We start from the raw sequence: 14,725 nt of genomic DNA, 5'->3' as shown, positions 1-14,725 counted from the left end.
TAATTTATTGCCGCTTAATGGCCCTGAGAAAGATTTCAGCAGCCAATGTCTTTGCAATATCATTTTATACACTGCTCCCCTCCCCCAACAAATAAAGAAACCATCTAGAGCAGGCTTCCTCAAACTCGGCCCTCCAGATGTTTTGAGACCACTGGTCCTGCTAGCTAGGGATCATGGGAGTTGTAGGCCAATAACATCTGGAGGGCCGAGTTTGAGGAAGCCTGATGTAGAGGGTCCTGATGTGATACCCCACCCCACCCCACCCTTGTAAAGACAGTGGTGCATAATTTCTGTTTAACATTCCTTCTGCATGGAAAATATTTTATCGCAAAGGCCAACTGCACTGCCACCACTGTGTACAATGCCTTCCTTTCCAGTCACTTTTATTTAACTAAAGCTGATTTTTGTTGTTAGTTATTTCCAGCTTAAGTTGCATTAAAATGGGTGGGGATTAGGTAGGAGCAGTGCCCCCCCCCCGAAAATAAGGTGCTGGTACTCACTGCCTAGAAATAGCTGGAGGAAGGAAAGTCAAGTGGGCAAAAGGGGGAGGCACTCTACCCTTGCTAAGCGAAGGAAGCAGCGGGGCTCCAGGATGCTGGCAGAACCTTGTGCCTCATTCCCCCAAGCCCAGGAAGCACGTGCCTGGCTTTGGGACAGAGGCAGGAGGGCTCTGACAGGGTCCAAATGCCCTCCACTTTCCTTTTTAAAGCCTGTCTGCCTGGCTTTTGGAAGGAGATAGTAGGGCACCAGGATGCTGACAGAACCTCGTGCCCAGGAAGTGCTTGCCCAGCTTGGGAATGAGGCACAAGACACAAGGCTCTGTCAGGATCCTGGTGTCCTACTCCCTCCTTCCCAAAGGGCAGGTGCGGGGAGGGAGCAAGCAAGCAAGCAAGAGGGGGGGGGGCTAGTGGCAGCAGTGGCAAGATGGTGGCTGGGAAACAGAGATCATGGTACACTGTACTGGCACATACCACCTCAAAAAAACCACTGGGTAGGAGTATTAGGAATACTTTTAATTCCCATTGTATTTGTGGCAAGAGGGCTTTTGCAAGAGGTTCTGGAGGTGTGTACCTTTACACATTGCTAGTGGAGACCCTGCATGGGTGCATTCACTGCTTTCACTACAAAGGAGCAAGAATGCAGCCTTCTGCGTGAACTACTTTCTCTGGGAGAAACTCTTACAGCAGGGATAGGGAACCTGTGGCCCTGTGTGCTGATGTTACTGGACTCTAATGTCTACCAGACTCAATTATCTTGGTCAATGGCCCACCAATGTCTGGAAGACCACAGGTTCCGAATCCCGGCTTCAATATGGCCAGCCAAAGGAAAAACACAGAAAAACCCACAAGTTCTTCTTTAAAGAGCACTTTGTGTCCCACAGACACTTGCCACTAAAACCCATGGTGTGTGATCTTCTGTTCTAAGTAGAAGAAATTCCTCTGCAATCATATAAAAAGGCAACTTGAGGTAATGAAAGTAAGTCATCGGTGAGAGCAGGGGGGGGAAAAATAAATTATAAAAATGAGAAGCTGACCCCCACATTTTTCTTAACAAAAGCATTTGATATAATTCTTTAAGCTTTCTCTCTTCAAAATGTCAAATATGCATAAACCTCATTTTCATTTTTAATTAATTTTAAATAGACTACTCAATATGCCTTTATAAAAACCTTTTACAAAATATGTTCTAAATGCTTGGAAAAAAGTAAGCGGATAAAATTCTACACATGGAGGAAAATCTCTGAATATACAGCTAAAGAATCTTATCTTTCAAGTGCATTTTTTTCTTTCAGTATATTGTCTAGATAAACTAATGTTAACATTTAACGGCTTAATGTTGCACATTGTTTTATCCGTGTTGGCTTGTTGCTTCGCTAACTTTTCATGAACTAGAGACAGTACTTGGTGATTTCCTAGAGAGCTGGTGTTGAAAGTGAGATAAACCATTTGTTTCATTGGTCACCTCCTCTATCCATGTTTTCGATCACCCTAGAAAGACGTATGTTCAGGAGTCGGATCTGGCTGTCAAGATGGTCAATCTTCTCCTCAAGGGTGCTGTGGCTGTTCCTCCTCCAATAGAAACCAACAGGTCCAGTCATGAAATAGACAGCAACTACAAAGCACAGCGGAAGGACCGCATGTTCTGGCTCACCTTCATACTTTTGAAGGATGTACACACAAGAAAGTGCAAAGAGGGCGACCCTCACGATCCAGAAGAAGCGGCCACACAGCACATGTAAGAGATAGAAGAAGAACCCAAGGAGGAGAGAGACAAACCAATAAGCAAGCAAGATGGCGCCAATCAGCAAAAGAGCACGGGTGGGGTTGTTGGCGAGGGACCCAGGGCTGAAATAATGGGTCAAGTTGGAACCTGAAAATTCAAACAGAGAAAGCTTTATTTAATATAGTCACTACCTTTGTAGGTAGTACCTTTGTAGGACCCAGGTGGCGCTGTGGTTAAACCACTGAGCCTAGGGCTTGCTGATCAGAAGGTCGGCGGTTCGAATCCCTGCAATGGGGTGAGCTCCCGTTGCTTGGTCCCAGCTCCTGCCAACCTAGCAGTTCGAAAGCACGTCAAAATGCAAGTAGATAAATAGGAACCGCTACAGCGGGAAGGTAAACGGCGTTTCCATGTGCTGCTCTGGTTTGCCAGAAGCGGCTTTGTCATGCTGGCCACATGACCTGGAAGCTATATGCCGGCTCCCTCGGCCAATAATGCGAGATGAGCGCGCAACCCCAGAGTCGGTCACGACTGGACCTAATGGTCAGGGGTCCCTTTACCTTTACCTTACCTTTGTAGATACAGCTATGAATAATACCATAATTAAAAGCATAAGGAGAAAACTCCTAAATGATACTTTAAAAGCAGGAAACGATATCAATAGAGGAATGAAAGAGTTGAACATATAGGTTCTAAAGATGGCAGCAGGGGAATAATACACTCGCTCACCTCCTGTAATGCTTAGCAACGATACAAAAGAAATTATTATTTATATACACCAAAACTTTGCAGAAAACACATTTTAAAAAGAGGAAAAGAGAAAGACAGATTTCTGCCCCAAGGAGCTTTCCCTCTAATTTTTGATAGTGAGGGAGACAACATGAGTGGAGGAAGGAGAAAAGTAAGGATAAAGATAAGAAAATGCTGGGTTTTTGTTTTGTTTTTTGCAGTGAAGGGAAAGGACTATGGGATTACAGTGGTACCCCGCAAGACGAACGCCTCGCACAACAAAAAAAATCGCAAAACGAAAGCGTTTTGTGATTTTTTTGGACGGCTTGCAAAACAAAGCCGTCTATGGCCATGCTTCGCAAGACGAAGCAGCCTCGCGAGGGGAAGGAAAGCCGCCGCCGCCACTTACCTTTAGGACTCCTCCAGTGACGTCCACAGCCGCCGCTTCTGCCTCCTGCTGTGGTGCGGTGCTCATGGTGGCCTCTGCGGCTCCGGCCTTGCCCTCCTCAGTGGGCTTTGCGGCTCCGGCAGGAGCTGCAGCAGGGCTTGCCAGGTGGCCCTTGGCGGGAACAGCGGCAGCACCTGAAGGAGCAGAGGCTGCGGCGGAAGGAGACCTCACGGCTCCGGCCTTGCTTTCTCCCATCTCTGTATGGCTTCCGGACTCCTTCCAGACCCCTGGCCCTCCTTCTGCTTCCCCCTCCCCAGAGCCTTGAAGACTTCCGGCCGTGGCAGTTGAGTCGGCAGCCTTTTTTTTTTTTGCACGCTTCTTTTTTTCCCATAGGAACGCATTAATTAAATTTCAATGCATTTCTATGGGAAACCGCGCTTTGCAAGACGAAATTATTGCAACACGAAACGACTCGTGGAACAAATTAATTTCGTCTTGGAGGTACCACTGTAAAACCAAAGAGTTCACAAGAAAAATTGGTTTGAGGAAGGATTTGAAGGGGAGCAAGGAGGTATTCTGGGCAAGACTTCTTGGAATGGAGATCAGCGAGGGAGAAGAGCTGGATCTTAAGGGACCTTACATCAAGTCAGACTATTGGTTCATCTAGATCAGGCATCCCCAACCTTCGGCCATCCAGATGTTGTGGACTACAACTTCCATGATTCCTAGCTAAGAGGACCAGTGGTCAGGGATCATGGGAGTTGTAGGCCAAAATATCTGGAGGGCAGCAGGTTGGGGATGCCTGATCTAGATCACTATTGCCTACAATGCCTGAGAAGTATTTCCCATCTCTACCTGGAGATATCAGGGATTGAATCTGGGACCTCTCTACTACTGTTCTCTACTACTGAGGTACAACCTATTCCCACTTCCCTGGTAGTACTCTTCTTCCACTGAAGCAATCCAGGAAACTAAAATTCCTAATTTTCAACAGGGCAAACATAAAATGCCCTTCCTCCAACCCTGTCATGGGATGGCATAATCAATCTCTTAAGAAGATGCATTTACAGCTGGCTTTAGTTACAAACAGCACTCAGCACCCCCCAACAGAATTTCTTGTGTAATATTGGTATTTACACAGGATGGGATTAAAGTAATAAGTCCCACTAGTGGAAGCCAGCACAAATTGCTTTTGCCCACTTAGCTTGAGGTGGGGGTCAGGGGAACCCCCAGAACAGTGTGTGGGGAGGAGGGGAAATTGTTCCACCTGGCAAGCTGAAAAGCTTGTGCTGATGGAATAACTGCCATAGCTCAACTGAATCCCTCCCATAAAATCCTACGGTATTCAAGTCGGAAATCCTATGGAAATCTGGTAGGGAAAGACTGGACTCCACAGCGCCATCTGGTGTCACAGTGTTATATGACATACACAACACATATAAAACACTTTTTCTTTACCAATCTAGCTGAGTTCTTAAAAGTGTATTAAGTGAGTGGAAATTCTATGTTATGGAATTTGACGTTTTACAGCTTGCACTATTTATAGTTTTTGATGTTTTCCATTTAATGTTTATTATTTTACATATTTTTCTTTGCAAACCACTTGATATTTTTTCTGATGAAAACTACTACTACTTCTACTGCTGCTGCAAAAGCTTTGCTGGGAAAGGTCCACCCAGAAGAATGTATAATAACTGAGATAGAAGCAGATGGACCTTCTATAAGTTTTCCCCACCCCAACACCAGTACATTATTATTAAAATCCCCTCATAGTAGCTCTAAATAAGCAATTTGACATAGTACACCTACAAAATGCATTCATTGAGAAGGGATTATATATAACATATATATCTATCTTAATGACTTTTACCACAATTATTCTGTAGGGACCACATCAATTTAATTCATCAAGTAAGGAGGAAAGGGTTTTTAAAGGGCTTCTTCCTCTTTCCCCTCAAGCAATTACAAGAAGCAAATAAATCACCAGGAAGTTTTCTTTCCTTTGCCCTTTCAGAGGGAAAAAGGATGTTGCCTAATGTCCAATTGAGTTATGCTAACTTTTCAGAGAATGCATTCTATCCTGCATCTTAGGCAAGAATCCATCTCTAGGCATAATATAACTGACAATGCAATCCTATAAATTTATACTTAGAAGCAAGCCCCATTTGAATCTAATGGGGCGCATTTAAGTATTGCAACCTAAGCCACAAGCCCACTTTCCACCCATACCATCAATGACTTATCAGTCATGGGCCTTCAGGGGATAAAATTAGGTATCTTAAGATTTGGTTTCTGTTTGCCCTTTTTTTATTTATTACCCCAGCCTTCCCCCCAAAGAAGACCAAGGTGGCAAACAAGATATCTTATGGATGCTTTTCATCATGCGCAGCGTGATGGTGTAGACAGGATCTAAGGAGATGTGAAGGGTGACCCTCGGCTCTTTTGACCCTCAACCATCCTGGTTAATGCCTGAGTGAGAACAACTGCCTTACAGCAGGGGAAGGGAACCTTTCCACCTGGCGGACCAGATCCCTACCTTCCCCCACCCCAGCGGATCAACTTTAACATTTTGGTGCCCATACTTACCACTGTTGAGAATCAAACTATTTATGTTTCTTCCATCGAATTAAGGAACTGTACATACCATTTTGCTTCAAAAACTACTTCATATTTTGAAAACCTACCTTAAAGTTGTTCCAGAACTTATGCATTTATAAAATAGAAGCACTGATGAGGGAAAAACTAGCTCTGCATTTCACACGTACCATCAATCCCAAGGACATCCAGAAGATCAGTCCATATTCTCCAAAATGTATCTACTAGAACATCCACACCATATACAAATCGCTCTGTCAGTTTGGAGAAAAACTGAAAAAACAGAGCAGAGACAAACGTTAGAAGTTTTATTCCACTTATAATACTTGAAGAATTTATCACCCCAGCTCTTACATACAGTTATTAACCTTAAATCAAATGTGCAGATGCAAAGGCAGGCACAGTATTTGAAAGTGGTAGGAGAAGTGTTCTCTGCATTTGATCAGAGGCACACTTAATCTAGGTTTGGACCCAAGTTCTGAAAATAAGTTCTGGGGCCGAACCCAGAAGCTGTTTTACATAGAGTCAAACTGTTGATCAAACTAGTCCAAAAGTAGTGTTCCCTGACTGGCAGCTGCTCTCCCAAATCTTGGGTGAGTAAATCTTAGCTGGTCCTGCTGCCTGAGATTTTTTTTAAATGGAGATGCTCTAGACAGAACCTAGGAGCTGATGCAAGCTAGCATGTGTCACTGAGATACAAACCCAGAAGTGAGATACTTCACAGGGTTGGGAGACAATAACTGATCAATATTTTGCACAGCTTGATGCTATACATGACTTAGGCATGCTGAAATCTGTAGATAACAATGGACTAAAGCAAAGCTAAGATTAGGCTTTAAATATTTGCTTTTTCTAGTCTACAACTGAAACCATTCCCCCCCAAAACTTTCAACCAATTCATTACAGGTAATTTGAGAAATATGCACTCTTAGGATTCTCACATACACAGAAATACCTGACATTCCAATATGCAACTGTCAAGATTTTTAAGGAAGGTTAATGATATGCACATGTCACTATTTTATTTTGCAAATAACAGCAATTTCAGGCAAACAGCACAAAACTGTTAAGTATATTAGTGGGGGAAAGTGAAATAAAATTATAAACATGCTTTATTCATTACCAACCCAACCCAATGGACTCCCATCATTCTTCCTAATTAAATATGTGTCATCAAGGTCTCCAGTATCTTGTGACCTATGGTGGAGATTAAATGAATGAACAACTAACAATGGCTGGTAAGCTTCCTCCATGCCACAAAATCTTGCCTCAGATTTTTCTTCTTCCATCACAATTCTTCGAGATTTCTCTTGGAAGAGCTACACTATTCTTCACTTAAACCACTCTCCTACTGTGTGTGTGTGTTGTTGTTGTTTTTAAAAAGAACCCTTCTGTGGACACTAGCTCCTGCTCAAACATGACCCTGGTAAATGAGCTAGAAGAAAGCCTTGTAAAAATTAACCAAGTATTCAATGTCTATCACGCCAATGTTACTGTTAGATGAACCAATTATACCAGAAGAATGCAACTCTCCAATGCTTAGTATTCTTCCCATGACTGGACTATGGTCTGGTCCACATATGCAAGATGAGCTGGTACCACCGTACCTACCAATTCAGGCTGCAGGCGGGAGTTACTATTTTTTTTATAAAAAAAACCCCACTCAGCAAGTAAAAACAAACAACTACGGTATGCAACAAGGAAAAGGTGTCCAAACTACCTTTTTCCCAGATATGGAAAAACATTTTTTAACCTAGGAGAGGCCTTTAGCTCCTCCCTCATAACCCAATTTCCCTTGCCTAGCTCATTTACCATATTCTACTCTGTGATATAAAGATGTCTGCAAACATGACAAGAAGGCTGGCAACATCAACCCTGCCATGTGGGAATCCCTTGCAGACCACAGTGCTTGGAGATAGTCAAGTTGTGCGTCTGCAGCAGCACTGCCTCCATCTGCAACAAAACATGTCTCTAAAGCCACAGCAGGTGCTGTAACCTTCTAGCAGTTTGACCTCACCCTTAAAGGCGCACCCCTCCATTGTCTCCAAAGACAGACGGATGGCAACCAACAAACTGTAATTTCCACAACTGTTCGCTCCTCCTTCCCACTTGTGCATCTCCATGCAGCTGAGAATTGTGTACAGATCAGCAGCGGCCTTCAGTCTTTTCCAGCCCTACCCAGAGACCAAATCTCAGACTTTCCACATGCAAAGTATGTGCTCTACCACAGATCCCGCCCCTTAATGTTCACTTTATAAACTGCATGTATCCCAAGTCTCTCCTGCTCCACCAGATGGACAAAGAATCTGACTCGCTATGAGGCAGCTTCCTATGTTCCCAGGATTGCAGCATCTCCTCCTCCTCCAACAATGTCTCTCTCTTACTGCATTCTTCATTTTCAGCTTTCTCCATCCTTACCACACAACCCATTTTTTCATCTCTGACTTCTCCATATTACACCTCAATTTGCTGTCTATGAAGACTGCAAAGTCCTGTGGATAGCGGCTGCAAAATCCCTACATCTATCCACCATGCCACTGGCAGAATATAACTAGTGGTACCTCGGTTTATGAACACAATTGGTTCCGGAAGTCTGTTCATAAACTGAAGCGTTCATAAACTGAAGCGAACTTTTCCATTGAAAGTAATGGAAAGTGGATTAATCCGTTCCAGACGGGTCCACGAAGTACTTAAACTGAAGCGTTCATAAACTGAAACATGGGTGTAATTGGTTCCGGAAGTGTGTTCATAAACTGAAGCGTTCATAAACTGAAGCGAACCTTCCCATTAAAAGTAATGGAAAGTGAATTAATCCGTTCCAGATGGGTCCGCGGCGTTCATAAACCGAAAATTCATAAACCGAGGTGTTCATAAACCGAGGTTCCACTGTATGTTGCACAATAACTATTCAATACTGTAATAGAAGTACATGGCTTCAGATAGAACATACTAGAAATTACAAGCTACAGAGCAGTGGTTTTCAAATCCTGAGGCTCCTTCGTGAAATTATCCGCTATGGCTAACAAGCTCCCCCTGCCCAACAATTTCTGATGTTCCCCTGCAATGCACAATCACAGGGAAGTGTTAGAACATTCTGTGTACACACTCAGTTGCCCAAGATGAGATGCCCCACAAGAACTGGCAGAATGCCTTACATGGGATTACCGGTAATACACAGGAATTCCTTGGCAGATAAATCAATGTGGGTTTAACGATGGAAGGTCTGATAAGCAATTCTTCAGAAGCAGCAAGAAGTAGAATAACTCCTACAAAATCCTGCTTTCTGAGTTTAATTTTTGAGCATCAAAATCTGTCTCCATTATATTCTTTAAATTCATGCTTTAAGTAGAATGCCATTGAAGTGGAAGACTTGCGTTAATTTAAATCAAAACTACACTCTTTGGCCATGGGACGCGGGTGGCGCTGTGGGTTAAACCACAGAGCCTAGGGCTTGCCGATCAGAAGGTTGGTGGTTCAAATCCCCGCGACGGGGTGAGCTCCCGTTGCTCGGTCCCAGCTCCTGCCAACCTAGCAGTTCGAAAGCACATCAAAGTGCAAGTAGATAAATAGGTACCACTACAGCGGGAAAGGTAAACAGCATTTCTGTGTGCTGCTCTGGTTCGCCAGAAGCGTCTTTGTCATGCTGGCCACATGACCTGGAAGCTGTAGGCCGGCTCCCTCAGCCAATAACGTGAGATGAGCGCCGCAACCCCAGAGTCGGTAACGACTGGACCTAATGGTCAGGGGTCCCTTTACCTAAACTCTTGGGCCACACACAAATTTGTGCAAGGGAAATGCAACACCAGACTCAACATAGACTAGAACTTAAATTCTGGGACACAGGGTTGCCACAGGCTTTCAGCCATGAAGACTGATACTTGTGCCCAAGGGCCTCCCATTAAATTACTGAGACATCAGTTTGAGTTTTTTCTTCCTGAGCTGGCTCGGTGCGTCTGGCTGTTAACCAGAAGGTTGGTGGTTCAAGCCCATCTAGAGACGGCTGTGGACAGGATTCTTGCATTGCAAGGATTGGACTAGAGGACCCTCAGGGTCCCTTCCAAATCTACAATACTATGATTCTGTGATCGAAACAAAATAAAAAAAATCCTTCCAGTAGCACCTTAGAGACCAACTAAGTTTGTTATTAGTATGAGCTTTCGTATGCATGCACACCTCTTCAGATATCAGGTATCTGAAGAAGTGTGCATGCACACGAAAGCTCATACCAATGACAAACTTAGTGGGTCTCTAAGGTGCTACTGGAAGGATTTTTTAAATTTTGTTTTGACTACGGCAGACCTACCTATAATTATGACTCTGTGAGTTGGTTTTCAAGACCCGCACTTTGAAGAGACTCTCAGTTATCAGCTTATGGCGAATAGCAAGGGGAGGCAGCACATTTTCCATTTTTTCTAAAGGCACTGAAGGAAAATGAACCAGTGTGTTCCCTCACATAACAGTGAGCACAATTTCATTTAAAGGATAAAAAGTATCCCTTATTTCATAGTATTTCCTATACACACTACCCTCCGCCTACCTAATTTCCCTTCCCCATAAAGAGGTTTCATTTTTGGAAACAGGACCTTTCTGCTGTGGTTTCCGTGGACAAGAGAACAGCATCTCAGTTCCAATGCTAAGCTTTGCAATCAAACAGCACCTTCACGCAGAAAGGGAGGTCACGAAAGGAAAAGCATCAATTTCTGTGCTGCTTTGGCAGGATGTCAGGCAAGTACTGCCAAGGAGCAAAAGGACAAATAGTGTAGGGATATGTCAAAGACAAAAACAGGTCTTCTAGATTGAGGCAAGGTCATTAGTTGGGGTTCCCTTTTTCCATAGTGTTCTAAACACTTCAATTCCTGTCCTCCAGGTTCAAGCTCAAAGGAATCCTTCCTTTTCCTATAGGTGCAGCAGGCTTGGATGTTCAATGCGTCCACCTATGTATTTATTTAAGGGATTTATATCCAGCCCTTCAGCAAAAGAGAGAGAGAGAGAGAGAGAGTCCCAGAATGATTTACAAAAATTGTCAGTGATAATAAAGTCCCCCCTTTTAGGCTTACAACCTAAAAGGAAAAGGAATTGAAGGAGAAACCTTTATGTGCAATTTCACTCAAAAACAGCACATTCCAGTTAAAGAGATTTCCATTGGTTCCTTAAAGTTACAGCCCAGGAAGGCATTTCAGCAATTATTGCTGAGAAAAGCTGCATCTACAGAAATTCTCCATTCTTACAGAGAATTAATACAAAGCTTTACTGTCTGCCTTTCACACAACTCAATCTCTAAGACTAAGTCATGGATGCAACCACCCAGGGCCGTCTTCACCCAGGGGTGCGGGGCACCCGGGCACCGAATTCTGGCAGGCGCCCACCGCTGAAGCTGCCTAAACTCTTAACTATCTACCTGTTATGAAATAATAAATAATTTTGATCAAGCTAGAAAAACAAAATACATATATACCTAGGTATTACCAAAATGTATACCTACTGTTTCACTAAAGGACTTTCGACTTTGTGCACTCATTTACCAAAGAGTATCATTCACAACGACGGTGGCACTTGTCAGATTCAACGACGGCGCTTGTCATTCTCAGCGGCGCCACACACACGAAATTAACCCTTACATCTAAATATTATGTTATGTATTGTATTGAGCTGCTGCAGCTGCGCTTCTATGCAGAAGCAGGGTCAGCGGTACCTTTGACACGACTGATGTTTCTCCTAAGTAGGTGCCTAAACAATACATATAAATTTAAGTGTGGTGGTGGTATATACTTAAGTATAAGTGTATTGTAAATAAATGAGCAAATAAAAAAGTTTGTTTCTTTTTCCTCCCTTCTTTTATAAACAAGAGATAAGGCGTAAGCGTGGTATCTGACATAAGCATAATAAAAGTTAATTTGGGGGCTAAATTAAATTTGGGGGCACTGGGCGGATCTCTGAACCCCAGCAGCGTATATGCTAAAGACAGCCCTGCAACCACCAATAACCGTAGTCTAAGGGATATATTTTCTCCTAGAGAAGCTGTTAGGAGGCAAATTGATGAGGCAGGGGAGGATACCAAAATCTTCCTCAGTTTTCCCATTTTGAATCCTCCTCCCCAGGTTTCAAAGGCAGGGGAAATGGCCACTTCTACACCATTATGTATCTGCTTTCTACTACTCAAACCCAAAGGAGCTCTTCCAGTGGCGGGGGGGGGGGGAGAACACACTGGGCTTCTGCTATATGAATATGTGAGTAATGTGTTCTTTGGTCTCTGCAGCCCAGAGAGATGTCCCACTAACATGCTCCCATGAGTTGCAAGGAAGGCCGATGAGATGGATAGGAAAAGCAATTTTGAAAGCCAACCAATATGCGGGTCAAACCAGTGGAAGATTATTTGACAGGTGTACCTTGATATAAAGAGGTACAGAAAGGCTGAAAGCAGCACTTGCCACTGAATTCGTTGTACACACACACAAAATACCTGCTTTCTCCCCCTAAACCTGGCTTACGCGTATTCTTTTTATACTGTTCGTTAGGCTGTTTTCATATGTATTCTTTTGCAAAGGAGTCCGCTTAATTGTGTTGCTACGGACCAAATTTCCCCAACCCATTCAGACATTGTACGAGCTACGCTTTCCCTCCACGTCATTTTTCAGTTAGTACTGTAGTATAATCTTTGCAGCAGCTGTAGAGTTGGTAGTTTCCCGTTACAGTATTATTATCTTGCCATTAAACAAACCACTATCCTTAGTGACAGAAACCCAGAGGACACGGATATTGCCTCTCCGGGTCATTGCCTGCCCCCTATCGCTCCCACATCTCAAAGGCAAGCATCGCGCCCCCGCCAGCACCTGCCCCGTTTTTTATCCACTGCAGTTAAATTGGAACCCGCGCGACCCCCCGGGAGCGACGGGCCTGCCCCATCTCAGTCCAGGCCAGGCGCCGCTGCGGCCTCCCCAGCGCCTCACCTTCTGCAGGGCGCGCACGTTCTCCTCGCCGAAGAGGCCGCTCACGCCCTGGTAGACGCCGGTGGCTGCCCTCCGGAGGCTGTTCTGCTTGTCGGCCCCGCGGCCCCGCGCCGACCAAGCCCCGGGCGCCGCCAGCAAGAGGAGAGAGAGCGAGAAAAGGAGCAGCAGCAGCACCCGCCGGCCGCCTCTCGCCGCCATCTTCTCGCGCGCGCCACCGCCGCCGGCCACCAGCCGCGGCCTACTCGTAGCGCCGAGCGCGGCGAGCGTGAGGGCGGCGGCGGCCGCCGTGGTGGTGGCTGTCAGAGCAGCGCTCGCCCCGCGTCGTGACCCGGCCGGCTTCTTTCCCGGCGGGGCAGCGCCCCCTAATGGCGGCCGTCTTCTCTTCGCCTCGGCTTCCCTCCTCATAGAGTAGCGGACCCATGGAAATAAACGGACCTCGTCCCTTGATTCCAGCAGGCCTTTTCTCTCAGCGAGATCATTTCAGTTTACCTGTTTTTTTACGGTTCATTTCACAACAAAACACCTGGTTGCTGTTGTTTTAATGTGTGATTTATAGCAGGCAGAAGTGTGGGCGGCCACCAGCCAGGGTTTTCCCAGCTTACATTGCAGGGTGTGGACTAGATGCCCTTTGGGTGCTCTTCCAACTCTACCATTCTATTAGTCTAAATCTATCTTCTGCGGGGCTTACTCCCTGGTAACTATAGGAATTGAACCCAACTACTAAGAAGTGAATCATGGGCAGTGCTGGTGGCGCCAGGCTATTTTGTAACCGCCCCCACGGCAACTCCTGCTCCAAGGGCGACAGCCGGATCCTGCCCCTTGCCCCGCCGGGTCCCACCAGGACCCTGAGGTATGTGAGGGGGGAGGGGCCGCCAACGGAGAGTGGGTGGCTCCTCCTCCGAGGCCGACGCCAGGATCCTACCCCTTTAACCGCTGGCCCATCCCGGGACTCCTGTTCCGAGGCCGATGGCCGGATCCTGCCCCTTCGCCTGCCTGCCCCGCCGGGACCATGAGGTATGCAAGGGGGGGAGGGAATGCCGACGGAGAGTGCAGGAGTGTTTAAAAAGAATTAAACAGACAGATGCAGAGTTGTTCCTCAGCAGTCAAATATATGTGGAAAGTGTTCCTTGGAAGGCTTAACATGTTTTGATTAGTGCCAAAGAGACACAGGTTCAAATCCCATATGAAGCTCATTGGGTGACCCTGAGCCAGTCACCAGATGAGATTGGGGTGAACTATGTATACTGTACAATGGTAACTCGGGTTACAGACGCTTCAGGTTACAGACGCTCCAGGTTACAAACTCTGCTAACCCAGAAATAGTACCTCAGGTTAAGAACTTTGCTTCAGGATGAGAACAGAAATTGCATGCCAGCGGCATGGCAGCAGCGGGAGCCCCATTAGCTAAAGTGGTGTCTCAGGTTAAGAACAGTTTCAGGTTAAGATCGGACCTTCGGAACGAATTAAGTTCTTAACCAGAGGTACCACTGTATTGAGTTCACTGGAGGAAAGATTGGATCTAAAAACAAAACAAAATTCTTTTCAGTTTAATATTTAATAAAATAATTGCCTGTAGAAGTCCGCCCCCGTTGTGGGGCGGCAGACACTCCCCTAAATCCCCAGGAAAGGAATTGTGGCATCAGCTTCTTGTCCTGATAGGCAGCGTGGGCCCCCACCACTTATCTGGAGCCGGATCCTAGCCTGCTCCTGGGATCAGCAAATGGGGTGAAGGCTCGGACATGGGCTGGGCTAGGAGGCGGAGTCGACAGAGCAGGAATGTTTCCCTTAGGTACGCTCCCTGGCCATTTAAACAGCCCACACCTGGGGAGCTACCTGCTTTTCCTTT

The 14,725-nt window shown here is 45.5% G+C and overlaps 1 protein-coding gene across 1 annotated transcript; it reads right to left on the bottom strand.

The window, feature by feature from the left end:
• Window positions 1-257: 257 nt before the first annotated feature.
• On the bottom strand, window positions 258-13,163 carry BRI3BP (BRI3 binding protein). Its single transcript, XM_035099204.2, has 3 exons — window positions 12,880-13,163; window positions 6,103-6,205; window positions 258-2,370 (listed from the first exon to the last, which is right to left on the bottom strand). The coding sequence occupies exons 1-3, from the start codon at window positions 13,075-13,077 to the stop codon at window positions 1,952-1,954; spliced, it is 720 nt and encodes a 239-aa protein (XP_034955095.1). The 5' UTR covers window positions 13,078-13,163; the 3' UTR covers window positions 258-1,951.
• Between the last annotated feature and the right edge of the window lie 1,562 nt (window positions 13,164-14,725).

Source organism: Zootoca vivipara, chromosome 17 (assembly GCF_963506605.1).
Source record: "Zootoca vivipara chromosome 17, rZooViv1.1, whole genome shotgun sequence".
Lineage (NCBI taxonomy): Eukaryota > Metazoa > Chordata > Lepidosauria > Squamata > Lacertidae > Zootoca > Zootoca vivipara.
The sequence above is the reverse complement of the archived record's forward strand: the minus strand, read 5'-3'. Positions and strand labels throughout refer to the sequence as shown.